The following is a 13,567-nucleotide window of genomic DNA, read 5'->3' as shown; positions in this document are numbered from 1 at the left end:
TCAAATGATCTTATTGGCATGGTTGTGGGATGCAGCTGAAGGACTTCCTCGTGAGTATTCACGGTTCTCACTCTGGCCAGTTTGTCTTCGACAATGAGATACAATCTATCGACGGTGACTTGACACACATGATATTGTTGTGCAACGACGGCGCTGGGATTTCTAGCCCAACACATGAAGTTGTTATGATCGTGGAATAGTGGTGGCGATAACACACAATTTACTTCGTTGTGGTGGTGCTTCACGGGTACCCGCTCTAGAGCTCCGGGGTTAAAAACCTAGGTCTGACCTTAGTTGGTTATGCCTGGCAATGGAGATGTTTTTGCGTCGTTACCTTGTTGAAGGCATTGCTCGGATATGCTCAGACTTCTTCTTTAGGGTGAAAGCCTAGAATCTGGCATTTGTTGGATCCAGTGACGATGGCGCTTGAGCGTTGTTCCCTTCGTGAAGGCGTTGTTGTTGAAGAACCTCGGTGTCCTTATGGTGTCAAAAGGTTGTTGGTGTGGATATGGTTGTTGGCATAGTTTGTCGATCGTTGTTCAGATCGCTTTGGGTTTTTCCTTTTTCCTTTTTCTCGCTTAGGCATAGCTTTGGTCTTGTATGACTTTGCTCTTTGCTGGCGTGCTTACTTGTGTGTGTGTGTGCGTTGGTATTGGTCGTGTGCATTCTAGTTATGCAGAGGCCGGGTGTGTGCTCATTGTGTTTGTATCCACTTGATGCTTCATTTTGAGTCAATAAAAGCTAGCCCTTATGGAAAAAATCCATGCAATCCATGCACGTCAATCATACGATACAAAGGCATCATAGTTCAACAGTTTGAAACATATATGACATAGCAAAACAAATCACAATTCAACAATCCAGACATTGCCAAAATGAAATCAAAGTCGGAGCCTGACGGGTCGTGGGCAGCCTGGGCACCGCCAGCGCCCATGCTTGTCCGTGCCCAAACTAGCTGCAGGGAGTGACAGGCGTCCACCGGTGGCCTCTGCGTTAGTGGAAAGCTTTTCGGAATGCCCCAAACGGCCGTCTGATCCTCCTCTGTCCCAACCTGGTTCGACGTAACAATCCTTGTCGACGGCTGGATCAACGGGGTGCAGGCTCCCTGGCGGAGTGAGGGGGGGGGGGGGGGGGCAACTGCTCCTCGAGGTACGCATCCGCTTCATACGACGCCACTTCCCTATCTCGCTACCTCCATCGCTGGTCCCTCCGCGCGATGTTCTCCAGCTTGCACAACGTACCAGAACACGGGAGACCGACGGACGACGACGACGCAACCTTGGTTGCGGCGGTGGGGGACGGGTTGGATAACATCTAGGTAGGCGGATGGGGGCCGGAGGCGAGGATGGCGGAGCAAGCGTGACTGGCGGTGAGGGTTCGGATGCGGGAATTGGTGGAGGCTGCGGGAGGAGGGCGGCGAGTTTGGTGGAATTGGTGCAACTTATGGTAGGGTTAGGGTGTCGGGTCCGACGTGGCGGATGCGCCCGGGCCTTCCTATATCCGGCCTACATTGGGCTGGATATGAGGGGTGCCGGTTAGCCCTGTCGTATGAGGCCCATTTGAGGCGCTTGTCTGGGTCGCATTTTTTGACCAGACAGGGACTGGGCCGTCCGCATTGGCGTCTGAGGGGAGTTTGAGGTGCCCTACTGTAGATGTTGTAAGTCTGAGGACGAAGAAGACGGCCAAACCATCGATCGATCGAGAAAGATGGGAAAATATCACGTGTTCCCAACTCTAAAATGATCTCATGCTTATAATTTTCAAAAAATAAATTTAAATGTTTAAATATAAATCTGAAAACAATTGTGAATGTTCAAGAGATATGTGTCTACTATTTCAAAAGGTTTCAAATCCAAATTCTGAACACTCTTGGAGAACACAAAAAAGACAAATTCAGATGCGAATAGTGTAGTATTTAGCATTTGTCTTTTTATAACACTAGGCTTAATCTACACATTATATTGTTGCGGAGGCTGGGGAAAATTGGTATCATCTAGATATTAATATATATTTCCTTTATCGAAAAAATTCACGAAGAAGTGTCTTTTTGGATTCTCCTTGTGTATTTCGATTTAGGACCTAATTTTTTTAGGAATTATGGACTCATGTTCTATGAATATTCATAATGTTTTCTAGATTTTTTAAAACACTTGAATTTGTTTTTTGAAAGATTGGAGCAGGGAGCATTTATGAGTTGGTAACACAGGATATGCACTCCGAGACCGATCTTTCCTTCCGGCACGACAGCAGAGGCCTTCCGGTGCACACTCAGCGTATACGCCGCGTAGCACGCACTACGGTGCAAATAGATAGATTCCCCCCTTCTACCCAAAGGAATGAATAGCTTGCAGTTTCTTGTAGATCCATCCATGTGCTTTTCCCCATCAATTTCCAAGTATGCACAAGTTCATTCGTACATTGCCTAAACCGGTTACTAGTTCCCAATTACGCTATTAGTACACAAACTTGCACAGTGCATACAAATTCATACATAAAGTTGAAAAAGACACAAATTAACCCTACAACTTGTGTTTGAGGTACATTTACATACATTTCCGTCAATGACAGTTAACTTACTGCTAACTTTGCCTACGTGGCACACCAGCGAGGCCAGGCCCGCACTCTCTTATTTGTGGGTCCCACCTATAAGTGAGAAAGAGAAAGAAAAAAGAATAATGTAGCACTGTTGCTGCCTAAACTCGATCTCAAAAGCTCCCGCATAGGGGGTGTTGCACAAGCCAATGAGCCGCTTTCTGTTTGCTTAATTGCATTTAGATACACATGTTTATATATCTTAGGAAAGGTCTGGAACAAAAGATTTTCACATTCTATTATTTGAACCGGTAGAATTGTTTTATCTACGTTCAAGAATTTGTTTCTTTGTATTCTACTATTGAACGAGTTTGAACCATCTGAATAGACTTTTTTTTTTAAACCGGGGTAAAAACCAGGGCGCTGAATAAGCCATACGCGTGCAGATAAATTATAATAGAAATTAGTCCACATGGATTTTGATACGATCCTAGGTCGTTACAGTAATCGCCTTCAAGTTTGGCCCAATAACCATCACACCCAAGATACCATATTATTGTCTAAAAAACTTATTTATAGAAAATATTTTCTAAAAAATAAAAATTATAGAAACTGGTGGTATTTGATCTCTTTTTATTTAGTGCCTAGAAACAAATTGATTGACCAGTAGACTGGCGGTCTGACCGGTAAAAATCTGAACCGAAAGGCTAGTCGGCTTGGTTTCCAAAATTATGGGAGAAGAAACGAAAAGCTCTGGAAGTGATATAGACATAGGTACCTACTTTTACTTCTCACGTCAGCTGTAGTTGCTGCGCAATTTTATTTTTCTATTTATTCTTCTTTTGCAACTTACAGGTCGGACCCACAAATAAGAGAGTGCGGGCCCGGCCTCGCTGGCATGCCACGTAGGCAAAGTTAACTGAGAGTTAACATCCACTAACGAAAATGTATTTAAATGTACCCCAAACACAAGTTATAGGGCTAATTTGTGTCATGTTACAACTTTATGTATGAGTTTGTACGCACCGTGCAAGTTTATGTATTAATAGTGTAATTAACTCAAAATTAGAGTAACTCCTTCAAAAACAATCTTACTATATAATATTTCAGTTTACTTATCATTAAGACTGTGTGCTACCACCATATGTGACACACGTGATAATAAGCAATCCAAACAATTCACACCACCACCCACACCAACTTTGGTCAATTGTATTATATGATTAATTAAAAATTTTCATTATCTAAAAAACTAATATACACCTATAATTGTGTAAAAAATAACAATAAGTATGATTAGAGTTTCCTTTTCCAAACGTGTTGCTCGTTTGAGCACGAGCTGGGCCCCATTTCTTTGCGCCAATTTAATCAGTCATATTCATCATAGTATTACTACTATTATTTGAGGGTAATTAATACAGCTATACTACTAACGAAAAAGGGTTTCCCCCCGCTTTATATTATAAAGCATACCACCAAGCATCCAACACAACAGTTTCAAGTACAATAAGTCATAGAATCATGCTGCGGGCACAGCAAGACAAGCCCCAAATAAGACTACTAGGAAAAGCTAATCTGGCTCGGGAGGGGGCGGGGGAGGCGGCGGGGGAGGAGCAAAAGACGCCGCCGAGGCATGAAGACTTGCCATGATGTTATCGATGATGCCTCGGTCGCTCCGCTTACTAAGCGGTCTCCATAGCTGCAAGAAGCCACACATTTTGTAGATCACATCAGTCACACGGGACGGAATCACTCGTTCGATGACTAATTTATTGCTGGTACACCAAAGGGACCAAGCAAGGGTACCTAGCGCGACCCAAATAGGGGCGCGCCTAGTCTCGGGAGCCGAAAGACCTCCCCGAACAAATCCGGGAGGTTGTCATGGCACCATGTGCCCCCAACCACCTCCCGGAAGCAACTCCATAAGAACTGAGCTGCCGGGCACCGGAAGAAGATGTGGTTGCAATCTTCCGGTACCAGACAAATGGGGCATAGACCATCCCCAGGTCCATTACGCTTATGGACCTCGGTGCCTGAGGGGAGGCGTCCTCTCACCCATTGCCATAAAAAAATACGGATCTTCAGAGGGAGTTTTATCTCCCAGAGCACCGTGAGCTCCACTGGACCAGGAGTAGGCACAATCGCCTGGTACAGAGATCTAGTCGAAAATCTACCGCTTGGCTCGAGGTGCCAGGAGAGCGAATCCGGTTCCAGAGAAGGAGGATGAAGGGCAATGCATTCAAGTAATTCATCCCATTGCGAGAGTTCGACCGCCCCGAAGGTGCGGCGGAAGGCAATCGCGCCTAGGTTCTCTAGGACCGCGGCCACAGAGATCTGTGGGCGAACACAGATAGAGAATAGAGCAACAAACCGCTCTGCAAAGAGGCGGGGTCCCGCCCATCTATCCAGCCAAAAAAGTGTGGCAGCCCCAGAGCCTATCTGGATGGAGGTCCCAATGCGCAGAACCGGTAACAAAGACATCACCGATTGCCAGAATTGGGAGCCTCCAGACCTAGAGGCAAACGCTAATGGTTGCCCGCGAAGGTACTTCCCATGTATAATCTGAAGCCACAGGCCGCCCTCCTCAGTTTGGATCCGCCAAAGCCATTTGGACAGGAGGGCAATGTTCATACGCTTGGAGGAGATGACCCCCAAGCCCCCTGGTCCTTAGGTTTGCAGATCTCAGACCATTTGACCATATGGTACTTCTGCTTATTGTTCTCTCCCTCCCAAAAGAAGCGGGAGAGTAGTTTGGTAACTTCCTGATGAAGGGATTCATGTAGGCTATAGAATCCCATGATATACATCAGTAGGCTAATAAGGGAGGAGTTCATTAGAATCACTCGAGCGGCTTTGGAAAGCCATCTCCCTTGCCAAGGCTCCATTCTAGGTTGGAGCTTGGCGACTATTGGACGGAGATCCTTTTCCAGGAGTCGTGCATCACTAAGGGGCATGCCTAGATAAGTCATCGGGAAGGACCCCAAGCGGCAGTTCAAACGGTTGGCAATCCGCTGGGCCTCCCCTTGGGAATATCCCATGACCATTACCTCGCTCTTGGCAAAGTTTATTTTGAGGCCCGACATTTCCTGGAAGCAGAGGAGGAGGAATTTGAGGTTTTGAATATCCTCATCTGATCCCTCCACCATCATAATGGTGTCATCCGCATATTGGAGATGGGCCAAACCCCCAAGAGTCACCAAATGAGGGCAAACCCCTCTAATGTGACCCGCACGCTTGGCCAAGTCCAGAATCGAGGCGAGCGCATCAACCACAAGGTTGAATAAGAATGGGGAGATCGGGTCTCCCTGCCGGACCCCTTGGCCAGTCATGAAGTAAGGTCCAACCTCCCCATTGATGTTAATAGCCGTCCGGCCGTAACTAATTGCATCACCCGGGCCACCCAGTGGGGGTCAAAGCCACGTTTCAGCAACACTTCCCGAAGGAAGGACCAGTGAACAGTATCATAGGCTTTATGGAAATCTATCTTGAAAAAGACCGCACGGAGGTGTTTGCTCTTAACCTCATGGATAATCTCATGGAGGGCAAGGATCCCATCTAAGATATATCTCCCTTTTGTGAAGGCCGACTGGTTCGGGTGATGAATCCGGGGAGCAATAAGGGCCGCCCTAGTGGCGTACCCTTTAGCGAGGATCCGAAAAATCACATTGAGGACTGTGATCGGACAGAATTGTCTAATGTCCGCCGCTCCCGGTACCTTGGGAATCAAGGAGATAATCCCGTAGTTGAGTCGGGACATGTCTAGGGTGCCCCTAGAGAACTCGCTAAACAGATCAAGGATGATATCCTTGACCATCGGCCAGAAGGCCTGGAAAAAGCGAACCGGCAAGCCATCGGGGCCTGGGGCCGACATCGGGTTCATAGCCTTGACAAAGGTCTCCACTTCTGCAACATCGAAGGGGGCCAGCAGGGTTGCATTTTCCTCGGGGGAAATCTGTTGGTCGCGTGACCAGATATGGTCGGCCAAGGCGACACCATTCCGCTGCCGTCCCTGAAATAGAGACTTGTAAAAGTCGTCCACTAGTAGGCGGATAGCCTGAGGATCTTGAAACAACTGTCCACCCTCCCAAAGGAGAGGGATGGAACAACGTCGCCTACGGCCATTAGCGATGGCCTGGAAATAAGCAGTGTTGGCATCCCCAAATAGCACCCAGTTAATGGAGCCGCGTTGGCGCCAAAACTCTTCCTCCTTGGAGTAAATCTCCATAAGGGAGTCCTCCAAATTATATCTATGCATCCATTCCTCCGCGGAGATCCCAGAGATATCTGCGCGGAGGTCAAGGTCCCGGATCTCCTCGAGGAGGGAAGCCTTCTGAATACGAAGATCTCTCCCAATGTTCGCCCCCATCCCTTCATGAACTGTCGGGATCGTTTGGACAAATGATGCCATTCATCGAGGATTGACATCTGCCTATGGGGCTCGGCGCGAGCCGAGACCCAGTGAGTCTGGACGGCTTCCATAAAGCCTGGTTGCCGATGCCAGAAGTTCTCGAAACGGAACCGCGGGGGGGGGGGGGGGGCGAGGCCGTTCATCCATAGAGGCTAAGAGGAGGGGGATGTGGTCAGAACCAATACGGGTAATGGCCTGAAGAGAGGCCAAAGAGAACCGAAGTTCCCAATCCGGGGAGACAAACACCCGATCAAGCACGCTAAGGGTCGGGGAGACCTGTCGATTAGTCCAGGTAAAACGAGCCCCGACCCTGTCTAGCTCACGAAGACCCAGATCCGCGACCCAGTCATTGAAACGACGCATCCCGGCCAAATCCACCCGAGAGTTATTCTTTTCCTCAGCGGATCGAAGGAGATTGAAGTCGCCTCCAACCACGACCGGGAGGGTCGCGGAGGAGATCTTGGCATGAAGCTCTGCCAAGAAGGCGGCGGATCGACTGTGATCGGCCGGACCATAGACCACTATGATCTCCCATTTGAAGTTCACGTCTACTCCCTCCGTCTCAAAAGATTTGTTTTAGATGTCTAGATATGGAAGCATTCGATGCACCTGGTCGTGCTCTAGTGTTAAATGCATCCATATCTAGACAAATCTAGATAAATCTGAGACAAAGATTTTGGGACGAAGGAAATATTATTCGGGCGTCGCTATTCCACCAACCCACAGACTTGCGGGCTCAGCATAGAAGACCCATCTGACAAGACACGAGACATGGTCGTTTGATCGAGCTCTCCATCACATCATCCGTCCAAGTCGAGGTGACACAAGAATTTCGTCCACGTGATGCTGTGATGCGTGGAACCTTCTAGTGCTTCCCGTCCACGTGCGCGCCTCATCCCCACCCCGCCGGCGCCGCTGATTTGAGCCTGACCGCCCCGCCCGGCGGCGCACCACTAGCACCGGTAGGTCGGTCGATCCATCAGCTGGGATGTGTGTGTGCGCGCGCGCGCGTGTATATAAAGCTAGTCATGCCCACGATGCGATGCATATCCATTCACTCACCAGTCACCACCAGTTGTCCGTTTTGAAGAGCTTGCAGCTGGCTTCAACGGTGGAGAGAGAGAGAGAGAGAGAGAGAGAGAGAGAGAGAGAGAGAGAGAGAGAGAGAGAGAGAGAGAGAGAGAGAGGTTGTTGCCATGGCAACGAGGGAGGTCAGCATCCAGATGGCGGGGGTGGACGGCCAGCCGGGGTGCGCTCTGTCCCGGGAGCCGCTTGTCTTCCGTGCCGTGCCGCGGAGAGCCGGCGCTTCTTTGATGGAGGCTGCAGACGAAGTCGCCGCCGACGACACGATGACCAAAGACGCGGCCGCGGCGGCTCAGGATGAGACGCGGTGCTCTGTCTCGTTCAGCGTGCCAGGCTCGCCGTCGGGGCTCCACCTTGCGCAGCTCAGCATGCCGCCGTTAGTCTGCGCCTGCGATGCCGACGTGGGCACCGCTCCTGTGCTGCCGATCGAGTCGAAGGTCCCGTGGGAGCGAGACCGGCGGTTTGGCCACTTCAAGACGTTCTATGGCGACCTTGAACGGCAGCTCTCCAACCTCCGCGGGGTGCCACAGGACACCGACGTCGAGAAAGGTGAGGCGTCAAAGATCTCAGAGGAGGACATCGACGAGGACGATGAAGTGCCCACCGCCGACCGCTACTTCGCCGCGCTCGAAGGCCCCGAGCTCGAGACCCTCCGTGTACGTACCGCGTAACCGTGTAGCATTCCACCAAAAAGTTCCGCCTTTGCATACTACAACCATTTTTGTGTCTAATAACAATGTGAACGTGCAGTCGACAGAGGTGGCGGTCCTGCCTAAGGACGAGACATGGCCGTTCCTGCTTCGGTTTCCAATTAGCGCCTTTGGGATGTGCCTTGGCGTGAGCAGCCAGGCGATGTTGTGGAAGACCCTGCAGTGGGAGCCCTCCACGAAGTTCCTTCACGTGCACCCGGTTGTCAACCACGTCCTCTGGTGGATCTCCGTCGCACTCATGGTGGTCGTCTCCATCACCTACCTCTTGAAGATCGTCTTCTACTTCGAGGCTGTCCGTCGTGAGTTCAACCATCCTGTGCGCGTCAACTTCTTCGCGCCATGGATCGCTTGCCTCTTCCTTGTCAAGGGCGTGCCGCATCCGGTGTGGGAGATCCACCACGCCGTCTGGTGCGTGCTCATGGCGCCTATCTTGTGTCTCGACCTCAAAATCTACGGACAATGGATGACTAGCGACGAGCGGCGCCTCTCTAAGGTGGCCAACCCATCGAACCACCTCGCCGTCGTTGGCAACTTCGTCGGTGCGCTGCTTGGCGCTAGGATGGGCCTCCGGGAGCTGCCCATCTTCTTCTTTGCTGTTGGGTTGGCCCACTATGTGGTGCTCTTTGTCACTCTCTATCAGCGGCTCCCTACCAACGTGCAGCTCCCCAAGGAGCTCCACCCAGTTTTCTTCCTTTTCGTCGCTGCACCTAGCGTCGCGTCTATGGCATGGACAAGGATCTCTGGTGAGTTCAACGATGGCGCTAAGCTCCTTTACTTCATCTCGCTATTCCTCTACGTGTCGCTGGTGGTGCAGGTCAACCTCTTTCGGGGGTTTAGGTTCTCCCTGGCATGGTGGGCGTACACATTCCCAATGACGAGTGTGGCCTTGGCGACGGTATTGTATGCATCAAAGGTAGACAATGTGCTGACACGGGCATTGGCAGTTGGGTTGTCAGGAATCGCCGTCGTCACAGTCATCGGTGTGTTAGCCACTACCATGTACCATGCCTTCATGCGGAAGGACCTCTTCCCCAATGATGTGTCCATCGCCATCACGCGGCGAAGGCCCAAGTTTAGCAAGATCCTCACACATCTCCGGTCATCGAGTTATGATGTCAAGGAGCTTGTTCTCTCCATCCCGAATTTCAGTTCCTATTCCAACCAGGCCCCCTACTCTGACTCCGGCTCCAGCTCCAGGATGAGCATCAGTGTCGGTGAGTCTCCAATGGCACACGGGCACGGAAGAGAAGAGTATTAGACGGTATGGTGCATAACATGTTGATTAGTGTAACCTGTATGGAGTTCTGTATTTTTTTCTCCATTCTTTTTTGTCTTTGTGAACTTGCTGCACATAGTTGCAGATTAGTAGCGATATCCTGACTTGATGGTTGAGCTTGTCAAATTAGTGGTTATATACTTTCGTTCATCAGAAGCAAGTTACATTTCCTGCTCTATTTTGATCTCCAAGTAACTCCATAGACCTGAAAATTGCAGGAACAATTCACCAAAGGTGCATCAACCAGAATGGATGGCCTAGTGTGTTGCAACTTTGGAAGTGAGATTTTCAAATAAGAGAGAAGAATTTGCAAAATCATTTTTTGTGTGTGACTATGATGTGTTGATGGCGGTACTCTCAGACTAAGCTTTCTTTACATAATAGGTTGAAGCCAAGTTTTGGTGTTCTGTGTCTATTAGTTCCGGCATCCATATAGTTACATACGAACCGTATTGTTCTCAAAAAATCTACAAATTATTTCTGGTTGCTTAATGAAAGCCTCAGATGTGCTAACATAATTATGTATTATTTTATTTTAAGAAAACTAATTGCTACCTGGAACAGAGACTGAACAGGGTTCGTCCCACAGATCAAAGCACTTACATAGTCGAAAATATAGAAGTATAGACACCTTCCGCCACAAACTTGAGTCCAAAATGCATGTTGTTTTGCTTGCAGAAAGAGGAACTACACTCTGAATAAAGCGTGAGATCATTGCACAAGCATGGTTAGCATACTCGTGCTACTTGCTCTATGGTCTTCCTTTTTGTAACCACTGGCTCTATTGTTATCTCTACGGATGTGGAAAATCCAACATTGAGTATGTCACGTAAGATTTTCTTTCGGTCGTCTTCCACTTGGCACAAGCACGTGACACCATCGCAATTTAGGTACTTGCATTGCTCAAGCAAGTGTATCCTCTTCAAATACACAGCATAATTCCTGATGAGCCTCACGTAATTCATGACGTCCATTTCCGTACTAATTCCATAGGCTTTTATCTCCAGCGAACTCAAGTTGTGGTGCTCAAATTTAGGCCTTTCCCCTACCACAGTGAACTTGTAGGGACGTCGATTTCTAAAGTCAGGATATAGCTACAAAAACAAAACAGGTTTAAAATATCTAAAATGGTAGAGAAGATAAGATATTTTTTTTTCCAGATGTATGCATGAGAGCATGCATGCAGATGGCCAGAGGTTTTGCTTTCTTATTAGAAACAAATATAGATAGATAGAGAAATAATAAGGTGCACTACTACGTACCTCAATATAAAGGTTTTTCAGGAAGGGTGCAGCATCTAAAACAGAAGGGATCCAAGCCATCCGGGGTATATTCAATCTGCAAAAATAAACATCTACGAGGCCATTGAATGCGGGAGAGAGCGACGTTGGATTCAGAAAGTAGTATTGCAGATGCCGTGCAGAGAGCTTTATGGCACGAAGGGAAGGAACATAGCCAAAACTCACGCTCTGGACAAAGTTAGTGCCATCGCAGATAAAGCGCTCAAGTTTTGGGACTGCCGTCAGTTCGACTCCGGGGAAACCGCAACCATGGAGTTCCAAGGCCATGAGCGACGAGTTGGGGGCGTCGATCTTCAATTTCTCCACAACGGTGGCCCAACACTTGCAGTTGGTCAAGGAGAGGAGCTCTAGCGCGTGGCAGACGTCGAGGAGACCAACGATCTCCGAGGTGGTGGAGAAGAAGAAGTCGTGCAGCGCGAGGCTGGTGAGCCGGGCGAAGGCAGTGAGGCAGGTCGCGAGGAACGACGCGAAGCGTGGACCGAACTCGACGACCACAAGGTATGCCTTGCGTACGGTGAGCTCGAGGCGGTCGGCGGGCGTGGCGGCGATGGACTCGCCGATGGAGCGCAGGCACGGGTCGTCTACGTCCACGAGGTAGAAGGCGAGGTGCAACCTGGTCCGGTGATAGGTGGGGAGCAGAAACCACGTTACAACTTTGGTGTACGTGGCCATGACACTATGCGCCGAGGATCTCCAGAGATGGTGCGGCACCAGCGTGGCGATGTGCATGTCGAGATCGGGGAGCATGCGCAGGAGGCGCCTCCAACGCCTCGCCACGGCGCCCGCCGTGACCGCCGCGCGCAGGTCTACGCGCTGGAGTATGTCGACGAGGACGTCGTCGCGTAGGGCGCTGATGCTGTCGCCGCCGCCGCCGCCGTTGCTACCCTTCACTCGTTTACGGCCACCCGTCTCCATTAATGCACGCCGGCTCGGCCGAGTTGCAGCTGAGATTGCATGACGGCGCAGCAGATATATAGGGCGTGTTTGGTTGCCTACATGAGGCCCGGCCTGACTCGCGCGGGATGAAAACGGGCTGATTGGTTGCTTGGTTTTACTATCCGGCCCGCATGTCACGAACCTTAAAGCACTCCTGGGCTGGCTTCATGGAAACGCTCGAATTGGCAGTTTCTCCAGGGTCAGGCCCGAGCGGTGCACGTGGGCGGCGGCGGCGGCTGCACGCGCGCGACCACGCTCGAGAAGCCGCGTTGCTTTCCGAAGCGCCGGTAGTTATTAGTCTCACCGCTCCCTCTCCCCACTCTCCCCCACTCTCCCAACTCTCACCGGCGGCGGCGGACCGGAGCAGAGCAAGAAGACCACCGGACTCCATCACCGGCGAGCGGATCATCACTTAGCCCACGGCAATGGCGGTAAGCACTTTTCTCTGTTCGTCACGCAGTACTTTTTTCCATTCGATCCGGCGATAGGTTCGATCCACGGCAGAGGGGAATGGGGAATAGAGGTAGATAAGCATGTAGAGGTAATTCATACTAGTTCATACGAGTTCATAGTACTTCAAACTAGTTCATGCAAGATTGGAATAGAGGTAGATGCGGATGCAGAAGGGGGATTGGGGGATTGGGGGTACACAATGGACACCGGATCACCGCGGCGGCCGTCACGGGCGTGCGGAGCGGCGGGTCGAGCCGCTGGCCTTCATCTTCTTGTTCATCGCCATCCGGGGCGGTGGGTCATCGTCGTCGTCCTCGGTGGAGTCGAGGTCGATCTGCCAGGTACGGCGGCCTGGCTCCGGCGCCCTCGCTGGCATCTGCACCGGTTCTTCCTCCTCCTTAGGCTCCCCACCGATGACCGTCAGTGGCGCGATTGCCGTGTCCCAGTACACTGCGGCATGGCGGTCATTAGGAGACCAGTAGTTCTTGTACTTGCGTCACTTCTTCCTCTGTTTAGCATCGTCGGAGATGGCCTGATTCATGGCCCAACGAATGATGTCGACTGCCATCGCGCCCTTCGCTGGGTCAGAAATCAGCGTCTTCAGCTCTTGTGCAGTGGCCCTCTTGAGCACTGCATCAGATTCCTTCTGCATGTCAGGCATGGAGCCGAAGTTCGAGCACACCTTCATGGTGTTCTCGAACTTGGTGCGGTCACCAGCCGACCACCCGAGGAAGAAGGCCCTCCAGCCAATACCCCAAGGGAAGGGGTTGGCGTTGGAGTTGGAGCTAGAGCTCATGGCGATGGAGAGGAGGAAGGTTGACAGTGAGAAAAGAGAGGGGGTGGGTAAGTAGTGGTGGGCAGGGTGTAA

General features: G+C 50.6%; 1 protein-coding gene across 2 annotated transcripts; it reads left to right on the top strand.

The window, feature by feature from the left end:
• Positions 1 to 7,986: 7,986 nt before the first annotated feature.
• LOC109736434 (S-type anion channel SLAH2) lies at positions 7,987 to 10,369 on the top strand. Of its 2 annotated transcripts, XM_040392295.3 has the most exons (3): positions 7,987 to 8,679; positions 8,774 to 9,994; positions 10,228 to 10,369. In XM_040392295.3, the coding sequence occupies exons 1-2, from the start codon at positions 8,137 to 8,139 to the stop codon at positions 9,989 to 9,991; spliced, it is 1,761 nt and encodes a 586-aa protein (XP_040248229.1). In that variant the 5' UTR covers positions 7,987 to 8,136; the 3' UTR covers positions 9,992 to 9,994; positions 10,228 to 10,369. The 2 variants fall into 2 exon arrangements, with proteins under 2 accessions (XP_040248229.1, XP_020151245.2); XM_020295656.4 differs by lacking the exon at positions 10,228 to 10,369 and having other exon boundaries at positions 8,774 to 10,187.
• The last annotated feature ends 3,198 nt before the right edge of the window (positions 10,370 to 13,567 follow it).

Source organism: Aegilops tauschii, chromosome 1 (genome assembly GCF_002575655.3).
Source record: "Aegilops tauschii subsp. strangulata cultivar AL8/78 chromosome 1, Aet v6.0, whole genome shotgun sequence".
NCBI classification, from domain to species: Eukaryota; Viridiplantae; Streptophyta; class Magnoliopsida; order Poales; family Poaceae; genus Aegilops; species Aegilops tauschii.
Note: the sequence above shows the minus strand (reverse complement) of the source record. Positions and strands in the feature narration are given on the sequence as shown.